Genomic DNA, 15,568 nt, shown 5'->3' on the forward strand with positions numbered 1-15,568 from the left:
TGCGATGGGGTGGGGGAGTTTGAAAGTTTTTCGAAGGGTTTAGAACAGGCAGGAAACAACATAGTATGTGAATAGAACAAATGGGGGGAAAAAGACAAAATAAAGACAGAATTAGTTATTTGTGGCAATGTAGAAACACATGCAGTCTCATTCCGTGAAGAGGAAATGGCATGCTCTGAACAGGAATCTGTGGAGACTCAAAGATGGAGCAGCATCTTAAAAGAACAACACGGATGTGGACAATGTGAAATATCAGAAAGAAGTTAGGACCATGGATCAGAGACAAACGAGAAGATGAGTGGCTATGAAATGAAATATACAAATATTTTTGAGATGAAAAATATTCATCTCATTTATCTGCAGCTAGTCCTGGAACAATATTTAAAGAGAAATTCTAAAATAAAGGTATTTAATTAATGAGGATGAACATAAGGACAAAACTTTATTGCAGATTAGGACGGCAGAATGAGACACGGTACTAGTGCTCTAACTGGAAAAGAAACCAGACCTGAATATTTTTGAGTTCCCATAGCAGTAAAGGTAAATAATGCTCAGCTTAAATCATTCAGTTAGTGAAGTGACTCTGACTCTCATGGCTTCATGTTCTTATCATGATGACAGACTGTGCATCCACACACTCACAGACTGAATGAAGAGACAGGATTGTACGCCAACAATGGACACGCTGAGGTTAGACATCCAGACACGATGGACGCAAACAAAAGTGAAAATTTCCATTTAAGTAATCACTTAAATGAGATTCCCGTACGTGCTCGATATGCCATGACCGTGATACAGTTCAGTACATTATAGTTTGCACTGGTGTCTCATACTTCAGCATTTCACTTTATTACTTTCAGAGCCTCCTGGGTGCATTACCAACAGCTTCAACGGGCGTTGCAAACCATAAAAAGCTTGTGCTTTTAGTTTACGCTCCTCTACTTCTCACATGCATATTTTGTTTTGGGTTTTTTTTCCACTTATGTTTGCAAAGCCATCTCCATGAGAACAGCCTGGGATGAATGAAGCAGGACAGGAGAGAGAAGGTGTGTAGCCACAGGCTGGGCTGATTCTAGGCATGAAGAGTACAGCTGGGCAAAGCCACCTACTGCACTGATGCAACGCAGGTGATGGATCCACAGCTCCCTAAAAACGCTGTCCTTCATTCAACGTCTGACTACGGCAGGTGTGCAGTCAAATGTGTACCTTAAGGGTGCTGTGAGAGTTGATGCTGCGCCTGCGACCCTCCTCCAGCTGCATCTCGGAGTAAAGATCCTCCTCGTCCTCCTCCATTATGTCCGACAGGTCGGAGCCCCGGCTACTCTCGGTGTGGTACTCCTCACTGTGGCTGTAGTGATGATGGTGGTGCTAGACAAACCAAAAATAAATAAACAAATAAAGGAGAAAGGTGACAAGCTTTTACTTTTAGTGACATACAAATATTTGACACATTGTAAGGAGTATGTGCTGAAATTTCCCTCTTTGAACCTTAAAGCTTTTTTAAAAAAATTATTTGTCATTTTATAATGACTTTAAATGGATTTTGCAACACAGCATTAAAGTTGACTAAAGAAAAACTCTAAAGAAACCATAACAATGTTACACTAATGCTACACAAAAAAACTTGTGGTCTGTCCTTTACATCCAAATAAAATGTGAGTTTGACAATTTTTTGGACATAAAAGTTGTTATTATTTTCATTATTAACCAGTGGCATGTAAGTCTAGATGTGATGGTCACAATAGTTAAGTGAAGTCTAGTTACGTAGCACATTTCAGCAACAAAGCAGTTCTTAACACCATAAAAACATAAAAGAGTAACTAATTATGAAGCAAGAAATAAACATTATTTTATTGTCAAATGCCATCGTCCATAACATCAAGAAAATGTAAACCAAATATATTGATCAATGTTCCAGTTTTTTATGAATCAAAGACAGGTGTTGAAAGGAACTCAGTGTTTTGGCTGCTTTGCAGATTTCTGGAAGTTTGTTCCAGATTATTGGAGCATAAAATTCCAACTAAAATCTTGTGATTTATTTAACAAAGAAATGCACTGAGAAATCAGCTGAATGTATTTGAGATCGTTTCGTATTTTATGTGGTACATGGAAGTGTTGCGACTTTTCTACTTTTATGTTTACGTTTTGAATCGAAACTAAACAAAACTTTCGAAAAATCAGTCAGAGACGAGTCATTAAACGAGTCTCCTACAGAGAAGAGACGGACGGGCAAAGCTTTGAATTTCTGACAGGTACCTGTCGGCCCAACTCTGAGCCCCTGAGGAATTCGTCAACTGAGGCTCCTCTTCGTCTTGCACGCGGAGAGTCATAGCCGTCCTCTTCCTCGTCCGAGTTGAGTGGATGCAAGGCGTTACCTCGATCGCTGAAGATATTGCGCTTCTCGACCTGTCAATAGCACCGTTACACTATCAGAATTTAAAGAGGAGAGCCGATAGAGAATATATGCACAGTCACATCTTTAAATAGTGTTCTATGTTTTTATATTGTATTTGAACATAATTTTGAATAAGAACTTATTGAAATGTTCTAATGTAAAGGACTTCTAAATAGTGAATAGTGCAGAGTCAATCACGCACCCGATTACCCTCAGCAAACGCTCTTTGAGCAGCTTCCCTGGCCATGACCTTGGCGATGGTGTTGGGTATAGGGACTCCCTGAGGCTGTGGCAGGATCCTCTGAGGAGAGGGGGATCGCCGTGGTGGGAAGTGCGGAGGCTCCAAGTTGGCTCCGTGCATGGGCGGCAGCGGAGAAGGGGCGCGCTCCCACGGCTGGGCCAGCCGCAGGCCCACCTCGTGCTCTTTGGTTTCTGGCTCTCTGGCACTTATTAATGGTTTCGACTTGGGTATGGAGTGGCGCTGAAAGTGGAGCTGAGGATGAGGAGGAGGGTGACAGACGGGCTGCGAGTGCGGTTGCGCGTGGGGCAACGTGTGTGGCTGAGCTCGGGGCAGAGGCTGCACCTGGGGCTGGGGGTGGTTGGGGGGATATGTCGATGGATAAGGAGGATGGGTCTGGGAGTGTACTGGATGAGGCTGTGGCACCGGATGGGGCATCGAAGGGGGAGGTGCAGTGACTCTGTGGGAGAGGCGCGGAGAGCCCAAGAGGTTGTGTGGGATCGTGGCCACGGGGGAATCCTGGGACTCTCCTTGGGTTGATAACGTCCTTACAATTACTTCTCTGGCCTCCAGGCCTTGAATCCTGTTTAAATCCACGCTCACATAATCGGCTGTGGGGTACAAGACCTCTGCTATCTGCATTTGAAAGGAAGAGTTTTTAAACCAGTGGGTGAGTCACATTTTGCAGCTTCCGAAGGACACATTTCTAGTAGATAATTAAAGATTCGTATATTTTTTAAAAAAATCATGCATGACTGATTTATCAGCGTCCCTGAATACGTTTAAACAACACCAAATTGTAAATCCTTCTGAGATCTTCTAATCCTGTTCTATTCTCAGGCTTAATAAAACTTAACTCTATGAACTTCAGTCTTTCATAGATCTTTTCCAGTTAAATCAAGAGAGATCGCATTACAGCTAGAGTGATGCTTGGGAAGGAATGAAGTCCACAGGATATTTTTGCCAAAAAAACCCATTAAACTTGTTGAGGGCAGTGGTTTAAGGTTCAAGCAGAAGTTATCTATCATGTAACAGAAGGTTTCCTACACAGTCAGGAAAAGTCTACAAAGGTATAAAATGTGATTCTGGTTTTTGGCAGGTCTGAATATCTACAGAAAGTAGAATATGGACAAATATTTCCAGAGCTGTTTTCCTTTTTTTTCCAACCATTCGTGATTTTTGCAGGTTTTATAATTCTACTATGATGGCTAAATTTTAGAATTTCGACATAAAATAGGCAACCAGGGCAAAGAGTAATTGTTTTCTGGATTTTCCTCTCTCTCTCTCAGTAAGTTATAGCACATTATTCAAAGTTAATAAGCATATGTAATTCATGGACTTTCTTCTCCTAGCAGTGTAGCTTGCAATAAATTATCCTCCTAGTTATCAGACAAGTGTGCAGAAATTGCAAACCAGTAACTGTCAAGGGGATAATAATAAGCACAGCAGGGACTGATGGAGACTGTTCTGTGGATTCATATCTTTTTTTTCTGGTCCCAAGAGACCGGGTTATCAACATTTAGTCATTCCTCCAGGAGATGGCAACAGAGATCTACCCACAGTAGGAGCCCTTGAGGAAGCTAAAGCAGCTCAGCCTCTACAACCTGCATTATAGACTAACGAAAAAAGGTACCTTTTGTCCCTTTGTGCAAACAGCATAGCCAATTACACTAGCCCCATTAGAGGTTCCTGAAGGTGTCAGGGGAGGCGGCTTCCATCTGACCTGCAGGACCCCAGGAGTCTGGCCACACTGGACCTGTACCTCCTGAGGAGGGAGAGGGGGCCCTGAGGAGGACGACACACACCGGTTAAAGGTCAACAGTCTCTGAAGAGATTTGAGTCAATTTGATCAAACCTGATGCAAACTAATTCAATCATTACTTATTTTGCTCTTACTTCTAAATAGGATATTATGATTGACGTGTCTCAGTTCAGACCAAAAGTTTGGACACACCTTCTCATTGAATTCAATGAGAAAGTGTGTCCAAACTTTTGGTCTGTACTCAAAACAGACCAAAAGTTTGGACACACAGTTGTGTCCAAACTTTTGGTCTGTACTGTAATTGTATAAGCCTTCATTTTTTTCCACTTCAGCTGTAGCTGTTACATACAAAACAATAAATCAAGTTAGCCAAGATTCAACCATAATTTCTTTGGAAACCGATATCTCGCTGCCAGAGTTTGCTGACAATTTTCAAAGAGAAACACAGTTAGCAATTTCTACAATCTGTCAGCGCTGGCTGCATACTAAATAACGTACCATCTGTGCAGTGCTGCTGCTCACCTGGAGTGGAAGTGAGGAGCGGCAGTCGTGGAGAAGTATCTCCATGCATCAATGTGCAGCTGTGAGAGTCTCAGGATGGAACTGACAGGCTACATCCACACATTCTAATCATGTTTCTACTTTTCCCGCCAGCAGACGACGCAGCCGTGGAAAAAGGAAGAGCTACTGCTTGGAGATTCAATTTTCTCCTGCCATTTTCACGCTCCCAATATCATAAACAACAATGTCCTCTGCTAAACTGAAATGAGAGTTTAAATAAATACGTCCCTCCAGCTACTTTCATTAACTCTGGTAACCAGCGGGCACACAGTTGCTTCCCTTTCAGGCAATGAATTGCAGCTCCGGGTGACTAATATCGACAAAAATGTTGTATCACTAAGCACTAATGAAGTGGCTTGTTTGAAAAACACATGCTGGGCGTAAAAGCTTAATATAGGGCTTCAAGAGATTGTCTTTCATATTGACAACAGCTCTCCGCCACCCCAACTCACGCTATTTCAGGTGGCTTTAATTAACACATCCAATAGATAGATCCGTTAATGAACTCTCAGCATGTAGCTGCATCAGCTGCCAGCACAAATATCAGCTCCAACTTCCAGCCTTGACTTATATCTGTCCGATAGTGTTGTGTTTACAATAAGCTGACCTCCTGCTTGCCTCGAGAAGTGACTCGCACCAACGCATCTGAATGATTATGCTGAATTTAAACATTGCGGTGGTGAAGAAGGAACCTCCTATTGAGTTCCCTCTCAAAAGCTTTGCCACAGCCAGACAGCTGGTGACAGAAATGCAGCGAAAAGCCCTGTGGTAGAAAAGTCTGAGAGATCTAAGCCTTCTGTAAGAAAGTCCTGTTTTCAATGCCGTGCAGTTATGACCTCTGGCTCTGAAGCCTTCTGATTAGATTATTCTGAATGCATTGATATCTCAGTAAGTAATTGCAGACATCACTGGTGAAGATGCGTAAAAAGCCTTAAACTAAATTCATCATTTATTGCATTAGCAAAATCTCCCACAGAAGATTTTACAATAATCTAGCCTTGATTTTGGTGTATGTTTAGTGGCAAGTAGCATTCCCACGCTAAGAAATAATTGTTTCTAATAAAATAGCAACACGCTGTTGAGGCCCATAATAATTCACTGAAACTAATAAGAATTAAGTCATGTTTTAAATGTATATCTGACTTGTTTTAATTTCTAATTGGTAATTCATGCAATTCTTTTCCCTGAGATATAAATACAATGTAATACAGATGTTAGAATAGACGACGACCCATAGTTATCTCGCCACCACACACAGCGAGCAGGGAAGTAAAAAAATAAAAATCTTCAAAACCCTTTGGAGAGCTTGCTTCTTGATAAGCAAGTCTCAATAACACCCATCAAACTATCTGAGTTCAGGTGTTAGAACTGATCATTTTTTTGCAAATCTGCAAGGCACACTTAGATACTGAAGAATCTGCAGTGCTGCCGTTGTATTGAAATTATGTAACACAATCATTACACATAAGATACATTTCTTAAGCCGGTTCTAAACACTAATTAATACTAGGCAGTTCTAGTAAAGAGTAACTGAAGCAATTTGGGACTAGAAAGCTAGAGAACTGTTTTAGGTTGAGCCTTAAAAGAGAACCAGCTGGAGCCAGAAAGGGTATTCAAGTTAGTTTTGCATTTGAATAGCACCTAATTATAAGTATTTAAAGTAGGGGAAATAAGTCTGCTTTCATTTCAGGGTCTCTTTACTGATTCCAAGTGGCATGCACGTTTAAAGGGGGAACATTATATGTTACAACTACATTGTGCCATTTTACAGCACAATCAAGCAACTACTGTATGTGTCCTTTAGTTGTTATAAATATGCTGTATATATCAAATATGACTTAAAGGAAATTTGATTTTATAATTTAATACATTGAAATTGGATCTCTGTCTCTTTAAAAACTCCTGCTCTTTCTGAAATTCCGCAGTCAGGAAGTCATCACTAGACCACTCCTCTATTAACCCTTTAACAAGTCTTGCACTGAGAAGCAGCTCGTATAATAAGCTCAGTAGATGCACAGTTTCACCAGGTGTTTGCTAATTGCTGCTGCTAGTCTGAAGGAGCTGATAGGGGGAGTCGGGAGAGGACTGCTCTTTGAGGCAGAAGCTCCGTAGCTTGGAAACTGCAGATCCCAGGAAGAGTTTCGCCCTCAAAGGCGGGGCTAGGTCCAACCAGGAGTTTTGGACAGCTGAATGGTTGCCAAGGGAGATTAGCATGCATGAAAGCATCGAAGCAACACTCCATGCCCTGTGCCCTGTTTTTGATCGGGGCATAATATTCTCTACCATGATGTAAAGCTAAAAAAATTTGACTTTACATAATACTGCCCCTTTATCGGCTTGCCATTTAAACGTGGACTTTAAAGCAGTATGGTAGTGATATTGTTGTGCTGAGAAACTAGCCATTCAACCAGCAATGCCATTTCTGCAACCAAGAATCCGTGTCATTATCAGAGGACGTTATGGCAATACAACCAAATGTGACAACCCCAAAAAATCTTTGCTTATCAATACTGTGAGTTTATGTGTCAGAGACTGACCTGCAGGCTGAGTGCAGAACTCCACAGAGATTTCCCTCTTCTCCCGCTGATCACCTGGAAGCTGCCAAGGCACCTGATGTGGCTGTGCGACAACCTTCACCTTGTAAACTGTCATGGACTTCAAGTTGAAAAACTTGTACCTGTAGCCCCCAGCCTTGACCATGTCATACTCTGCACCGTTGAGGAAGATAGTGTGACTGTAGTTGCTGTTGCTGGGCATCCAAGACAGCTCAGCGGAGCTCTGAGCAATGCTGTCCACCCGCAGGTAGTATGGTGCCACCACTACATCCTTCCCCACAAGAAGAGTGCAGCGGAGTTCATCTGATGGGCCCCGGTCTGTGATGCTCTGCACGGAAATGCGGTACGTGTTGGTGGCAAGATTGAGCTTTTCGATTAGAGACTTTGTCCTGGCCCCGTAGGGGACACTCATCCGGACCTCTTTATCAACCAGTACATTGTAGCCACTGATTGGGCCCCATCCCGGTGGCAGCACAGGAGGATCCCAGCCAATAATCACACTCTTGGCTAGTTGTTTGATCAGGTTGATGCGGCGGGGATAAGGCACAATGTCTTCACCGACCTCATCAATACTGACGTCCAAGGTTCCGGTCCCGTTGCTGGAGGAGCCCAGGAGGTCCATGCCCAAGCTGCTGGTGCTTAGACAGTCTAGCTTACTGTCAGAGAGCAGGCTGCTTATGCTCGGTCTTGTGCCGGTGCCGCTCGAATGTCGCGGAGGCCCCAGGCTACTGTGGTTGAGGTAGCCTGGTTCTTTAACCGTAGTGTTCCTGTGTTGGGCAGAGGGCGTATCGTCATCTTGGACAAATTCCACAAAATTTGATGGGACGAGCCCCCGCTGTCCATCCAGCAGCTCTCCTGAAAATAAATAAATAAATAATAATAAATGGTCATACAGTTGTGTGGCAAAGTAGAAAAGACTAAAACATTTTATTGAGTGTTAAACCTTCATAAAAGCCATCCTCATCCATTGTTCCATAAACATAGAGGTACTTCCCTGCCACCAGAGGGAGCTCTGCTTCTGGGTGATCATTAGGCCCATCATAAGGATTGTAACTAGAATATTAAACAAAAATAATAGAACAAGACAAATTAGAGAGATTTTTTTTATACATATTTAACCCTTGGTTTGCTTTATGACCAGGCACAAGATTATGACCAGCATGGTCACTCTGACTGGTCTGGTCTGTGCTTCAACAAGCTTTTATCACTCATCCTTCTATGGAGCACTTGGGATAGACTGTCCACTGCAGACTAGGCATGTCTCACAAGACCTGCAGATTTGCAAATACTCTCCATCAGGCATCCCATTTGTATTGCCTTTAACACAAACGTGGAGGATAAAATATTCACATTTTATCCAATAGACCCCACCAACAAACAGGTGCCATGATCAATACATAATCAGTGTTATTTACTTCAACTCTTGATGGTCATAATGTTCTGCCTGATTTGTGTATATGATCATTTTAAAAAATTTACTCTCTGTAGGATTACCAGAAAATATATCTTCTGCAAATATTCTCAGGTCCTTCATGATTCACACTAATACAGCAGTTAGAGTTTACTGTAAGTATTTTCTATGAGGCGTCCCAACATTTGCTTCCTCTTTTAAGATTCTGAGAGTTTAGGAAGCAAAAATTCCTAAACTTTAAAACTAAAATGACTGAGCAAAAATTTCTCCGGTGTAATGATATAGCTGAACTGCGAAAGGCTTGTGAAACGTTGTCTTCTATATTACCTACCTATATCTGGCAACACACAGACGGACTTTCCCTGTGAAACGTGGTTTGGACCTGGTAGTTGAGCTCAGCCCTTTGTCCATCTGAAGAAGCATCACAGACAAAAAATCATGTTTTCTGCTCCATTGTGAGCTCTCCTTCACTTCACAACCAAAAAACCAGAAAAACACATTTAGAGAAAATTATATGCTATGTAATGGGTGACAATATGATAACAGGTGTAACAGTTTGTATTGAAATAAAGTTTTAGACGGAGAAGAAGTAAGAAAATATACCCTAATGGATCCATGGTGTGTGGATATTCACACTCTTTTCTTTGTCAGTAACACATATTAAAGTGAGTGCCAGCTACACAGCACTTATGGATAGCAGAGAAATGTCTGGAAAATAAAAGTATTGAAACACTAACAAATCCACTAGTGGCCAGAATTAGCAGTGTTTACACTTGATTTGCTCTGAAAGGAGGCTGGTATGTCACTGATCAGGTTTTTCTAACAGAATGCGCTGACAACATTCTCCTCTGAAGAGATTTTCACTAAGCAAACACGGTAAATATTTCCAAATAAAAGAAGACAAAAAAATTAGAGGTGTTCGAAACCTCAAGAAAATAAAGTATTTACTGTGTTGGCATGTTGGCTGTTCATTTAGACTGATGCTTAACTTAAAAATGGGAAGGGAGACATCAGCCGAAAACAGAGATGCTGATCCAAGAGCAATGCGGCTGTGTGTGACAAGAACTCAAATATATTATAATATAATATAATTATTGTTACTGACAAAAAGCAGCAAAAGCTTCCTGCACAGTTACAATATATTAATTCATAATTTATTAATCTATAAAAGTCTGAGAGTTATCATTTCAAATATTGGCAAAGCTGTAATTTATTGTGAAAAGTTTTCCAAGAAGCCACATCCTGTTTTATGGCGCTTTTCTATATTTTGAGGTGTGTAAAACAAAAGCCAGCAATAATCTGTCTTGCAAAAGAGTTGAGGAGCAATGCTGTAACAGTTTACATTTTAGTCTTGTTTGCACAAAGACCTCAATCCCATAAGCAGGAAGATTTTATTGCAGCTGTGGGTTTCCAGTAATGCAGAAAAAACCACAGTAGCGCTTTGCAGTAAGGATTACGTAAATACTTTTATTTTTCAATTTCTAGAATTCCATCTCCACAGCCTCTAGTTTAACGGATGAGCTCGTCATTGCTCTCAGATCCGATGTGTCCAAATTGTTTTTTTGCGCTTTGGAGAGCAGACAGGAAATGGAAGAGAGAGACACTCAATAAAGGACCACGGTGGATCAGAGTGGGCACCGGCGGGTACCTCAGAGAGGAAAGCTCGTGCTGGGCTGCTGGCTCGACTGCGACTGAGGAATGTTGGCTTGACGGAGAGGAGCTCGGGCTTGTCTCCACTTATCTGGAGCGGTCGAATGAATTCAGATATCAAAGATCTGCTTGTTGGACCCTCATTGTCTGTGGAACAAACACGCCTTCTCATCAGATCCTCGTAGCAAAAAACAACAACACAAGGTGCAAGGAAAAATAAATATACCGCCAACTAATCTTTTGACACTTGAAACTGTTTCTTTTTTTTTACCAGACTGAGTGCAAACAATACAGCTACACTTGTATATTTATTAGATAGTTAGCAGTCCAAAGTTTTTAAAAGAGAAATGACAATAAAAAACCAATTCACAAACCTCAAAGATTTTCTCCATACCTTTCTCGATTGGAGCAGCCAATCCATTGAGGAGCTGTGATAAGGATTTGTTGGGGGACCCCGGAGACTCACTCACAGTTAAGGGTTCAGTGCTAAGGATGTCGAATTTCCCAGCCTGAAGCCGGAACTTCTCCAGCTCTTTTGAGAGAAGGTTGAACTGCTCACTCTGAGACCGACATTTCTCCTCCAGCTCTCGGACTTTGGCCTGACGACGTTGGGCGGAGGAGCGTCATAGAGCAGAAACAGGCAAAGAGCGAGGCAGGTAGACGTGGACACACGAAGAGGCAAGGTCAAAGGGAGGGATAGACAAAGAGAAAAGTAAGACGGGTACAAAAATAATGCTGACATTATTCTGAACGTTGCACATGCCGAACCCATGCCGAACAGCAATGCATGCATGCAAATAAAATGTTGAGTGGTATTAAATGTTGGACTGATAAGAGCAGTTGTAATGCGTCACACCACAAGTGACACGATACGAAACACTACAGAACAAAAACTCAAGTAACCAGGAAAATCAAAAAAAAAAGCAACCTTTAAGTGATTTTGAATAAATCTGGACGACGAGAATGAAAATGTATATTTTTCTTATTGAGCTGATCACAGGGCGAAGATCAAAACCAACAATTTGAACCTGAGAGTGAAACATCAAAAATGCATTCGGTAGTGACCCAATAAGACGTCTACGTTTATTCCACATATACCTGAAAGAGAAATGTATCGTCATCTTAAAAATTGTTGGTTGTGGTCTTTACAACAAAAGACTACAATAAGAAAAATTTCAACCGCTTTCATATACGTAAAAAGGCGGGAAAGGCTGAGGTACAAACTCATGGAAAGTCCAGGCACTGCAGCACGTTTACAAAAGCCTAATGATGAAATTAATCAGCAGTCATTTCTCAGCGGTCTGAGCCAAAGACACACCTTAAGGCACTTGATTTTTTTTTACTTTTCCTCATAAACAACTCCAGTTAGTGCTGTTTTGGACACGCTGAGACCATTTTACACATGCTACAAACAGCATGCTACATGAAGACAAACACTGAGATTTCTACAAATCTAAGAGAAAATATAAACAGACATTCTTCACACACATGCAGAAAAACGTTCAACATGCCATTAAAAAAATAACATGTAGAATTATTTTACTATCTTTATGATTTCAGGTTAATGTACCAGAAACTAAGAAAATTAATTTTATAATTTGCCAAAATGTTCAGCTGCTAGAGTCTGCCACAGATAAAAGTCTTGAATCAGCCCCTATTTCTTTAAATATTACTTCAATGTAACAAACATTTTTTGTAAAGTACCGTAGGAAAATGGACAACCAGTGGACAACAGAAAAAGCTACAAGCCTTATTGTGAAAGACATTTCTTTTAGGAAATAAATGAATAAAATGTGCAAGTTTTTTAACCCGATTTATCTCAAGGCACAAATCTTCACCCCGATGAGTCCTCTGGCCTCCATCATTTTTAAATGTGAAGAGTTTGGAACCATCAGCACTTTCCCTTGAGCTAGATGGCCATCTAAACTGAGGGATCAGAGGAGAGGCATCTTATTCAGGGAAGTGATCAAGAACGCCATGCTGATATTGCTCTGTAGGAGAGGAGAACCTTCCAGAAGGACAAACATTTCTGCATCAATCCACCAATTTAACAAGAAAGTTTTTGAAGGACTCCGACAATGACAGATAAAATTCTCTGGTCTGATGAGGCACAGATTTAACTCTTTGGCAAAAAACAAGGCATCACGTTTGGAGGGAAGATATGCCTAATATCATTCCTACAGTGAAACACGGTTGTTTGCGGCATCAGGCTGTAGGGATATTCTTCACAGAAACGGGAAGACTACTCAAGACGGAAGGATAGACGAATGTAGGAATGTAGAAACATTTTGGATAAAACCTGTTCAGAGTGTTCTTGACCTCCGTCTGGGCCTGGAGTTTGTCTTCCAGCAGGACAACAAACCAAAGCAAACAGCAAAGATAATAACAGGGTGGTTTGGGCGAATGGGGGAAACCGTCCAAAAACAGCTGTGCCAAATTTATGGCTTCATGTTTTACAGACCTGAATCTGTCATTGCTGCGCAATGTGCATCAACAGTTTGAATAATGGCTGTGAATACATGGGAAGTGACATGTTTTAAGTATAAAAACAAGAATTGAATACATTTCGGAATATGGCTTTAACATAAGAATGTGGAAAAAGTGAAGTATTGCGAATTACTTCTGGATGAACTGTCTATATAGATGAATCACTGTTTTCTCTGCAAGAGCTTTCTTCATACTTTGAAGATTTACAACTTGTTGCTAAGTGCTGCGCTGTCAAAAGAACATCACAAAATCTATCCTGCTGTTCAACAAGACTGCACGAAGAGATGAGTCAGGCTCCAAGGATTTGAAGACGTAAAGAAATAAGGGGCTGCACAAGATACTTTTTTCATTCACATGTAAACAATTAGGATTTTATTTTTATAAATATGAAGTTTGTGAACAATAACCTGATGGGGGAAAAAAAAACATTCAGTGTGCCTGAATTTTTCTTCATGATCAAGCAATACTGATGCAGCAGGCTGAGTTTCCACTTGTAAACTCTCTTCGCTCAGTGAGTGAAGCCAAATAAAGATTAAAATGAAACTCTCAAATGAAACTCAGAACACTTTTGAAAATTGACACCTCACAATTTCCATCTGGTTGTACCAGATTTATGTTACTTCCCCCCCCCCACCACTAACTTTAGCAAATTTATAAGATATATAGCACCTAATGCTAAATTTCTAAACCCAGCCCACACTGAATAACAGTTTTTGAATTGTGGTGAAACATCATTTCTATTACATGTTGTTTTTTTTTTGACTGCATAGTCTATTGTATCCTATTGTATTTTACTAGTGTAGTTCTAAAAAGCACAAGGAAATAAATAAAAGCAATTATGAAATACCTGCATGCTGTCCAAGTGGTTCTGTTTATGCATAAACATAGACCCATACAGTAAAAAGAGATGCAGGGAGAGAAATCAAATATGTGATCACTCACACATATCTTGAAATTATATTAATATATATATATAAACATTTCAACTTGCTTCATGCTAACATATAGCCAAAGGTCACTTATATGGATCCAAAGTGCATATTTTCATTTCAAAAACAAATGAAAGAATACCAAATATGAATATATATTCAAATAGAATTTGTAGAAAGAAATAGCACGATTGTCAAGGTTTTCTAAAATGACTAAGTAAAGATCAGAAAATTACTCACAACCTGATCTCACCGAGGTACATTCTCATGCAGCACCCACACAAAAACACACAGCCAACCCCCACCCCCGTGTCCAGACGCTCACCTCTAACAGATGGACAGCGCCTTCATGTTCCTTTTTAGCCTCAACCTGAGCCTGGGAAACACAGGGGGCAGTTCACTCATGTAGCACTCTTTGTTGATGTTTAATATCACTTAAACCAGAGAAAGGCTTTCACAGACAGCATAGAGGCATTTTAAAGGCACAAGAACTCAACAAGACAACGAGTTACAGAGTTTCCTTTGCTACAGATGCCGAGCCAATAAAACCTAACAGGTTATTAATTAAATTGATAATTCAGATCGTACTTAAATATTGTGGGTTTTCCTTCTACTGTTTTCATGTTTGGAGATTTCTTAATTCCCTGTTTGAATCTGCTTATAAGAGAACAAAGTCTCTCCAATACAGTGAATATACAGTGGCTTAGCATAAATACTCATACATTTTAAGTATTTTATCAAGATTTTTTTTTTTTGGACAAAAAAAAAAAAAAACACAAAGCAGTGCTTAATTTTGAAGTAAAGAGAAAAAATACTGTACATGGTCTTCAACATGTTTCACAAGTAAAGGAAAGGTGTAGTGTGCATTTGTATTTACCCCCCTTTACTCTGACAGCCTTAATTAAAATCCAACTGCCTTGACAAGTTGCCCAATTAGGAAATGGAGTCTGCATGTATTTAATTTCATTTAATTTAATTTCAGTGTGAGTTCAGCAGTTCGGTGAAGGCCTCCAACGCTTGTTAGAGAACAATAGTGAACAAACAGCATAATGGAGACCAAAGAGCAAAGCAGGCACAACAGGGAGAACGTTTTTAAGGAGACAATATCAAGACTATGCTGTAAAACAGCGTCCCATCGCTTGACATTTTAAAGAGCTCTGCTGAATCCATCACACCAAACATGTAGGAGAAGGGGATCTGATCAGATCAGAGCATATCGAAACCTTTGGTTCAGTGTGACCTTAAGAACGTTCCATTGAACAAATTAAATCTGAGTTGAAGCATGGCGCTGGTGGCATTATGATTTGGGTGATTATTTTTCTCAGCAGTGAAGCTGCTCAGAGTTGATGGACAATGGAAGAAACTAAATACGGTGCGGTGCTGGAAGAAGACTTCTCAGAAGCAGCACGACAAACAAACCTAGAGCAACAGTGGAATGGCTTGGACCACTTTAATGTGTCGCATTGGCTCAGCTAAATTCACGACATAAATCCAATGGAAAATCTTTGACAATCCTTTAGATTGTCTATCAACTCTGACTGAGATCGAGCAGACGTAATCGCAGCTGGCAGGAAGTTCGA

The 15,568-nt window shown here is 40.6% G+C and overlaps 1 protein-coding gene across 14 annotated transcripts in view; it reads right to left on the minus strand.

The window, feature by feature from the left end:
- The window catches only part of rimbp2b (RIMS binding protein 2b), a 95,987-nt gene that overhangs the window by 14,540 nt on the left and 65,879 nt on the right, over positions 1 to 15,568 (minus strand). For all 14 annotated transcript variants that reach the window (XM_032578495.1, XM_032578500.1, XM_032578498.1 and 11 more), the window contains 11 exons: positions 14,314 to 14,364; positions 13,907 to 13,927; positions 10,967 to 11,171; positions 10,571 to 10,719; positions 9,254 to 9,333; positions 8,455 to 8,564; positions 7,494 to 8,366; positions 4,267 to 4,418; positions 2,598 to 3,269; positions 2,257 to 2,406; positions 1,207 to 1,368 (listed from right to left, as the gene is read on the minus strand). In XM_032578495.1, the coding sequence (XP_032434386.1) occupies positions 1,207 to 1,368; positions 2,257 to 2,406; positions 2,598 to 3,269; positions 4,267 to 4,418; positions 7,494 to 8,366; positions 8,455 to 8,564; positions 9,254 to 9,333; positions 10,571 to 10,719; positions 10,967 to 11,171; positions 13,907 to 13,927; positions 14,314 to 14,364 (2,625 nt within the window). The remainder of the gene's footprint in view (positions 1 to 1,206; positions 1,369 to 2,256; positions 2,407 to 2,597; positions 3,270 to 4,266; positions 4,419 to 7,493; positions 8,367 to 8,454; positions 8,565 to 9,253; positions 9,334 to 10,570; positions 10,720 to 10,966; positions 11,172 to 13,906; positions 13,928 to 14,313; positions 14,365 to 15,568) is intronic.

This window comes from Xiphophorus hellerii, chromosome 12, assembly GCF_003331165.1.
Source record: "Xiphophorus hellerii strain 12219 chromosome 12, Xiphophorus_hellerii-4.1, whole genome shotgun sequence".
Taxonomy (NCBI): Eukaryota; Metazoa; Chordata; class Actinopteri; order Cyprinodontiformes; family Poeciliidae; genus Xiphophorus; species Xiphophorus hellerii.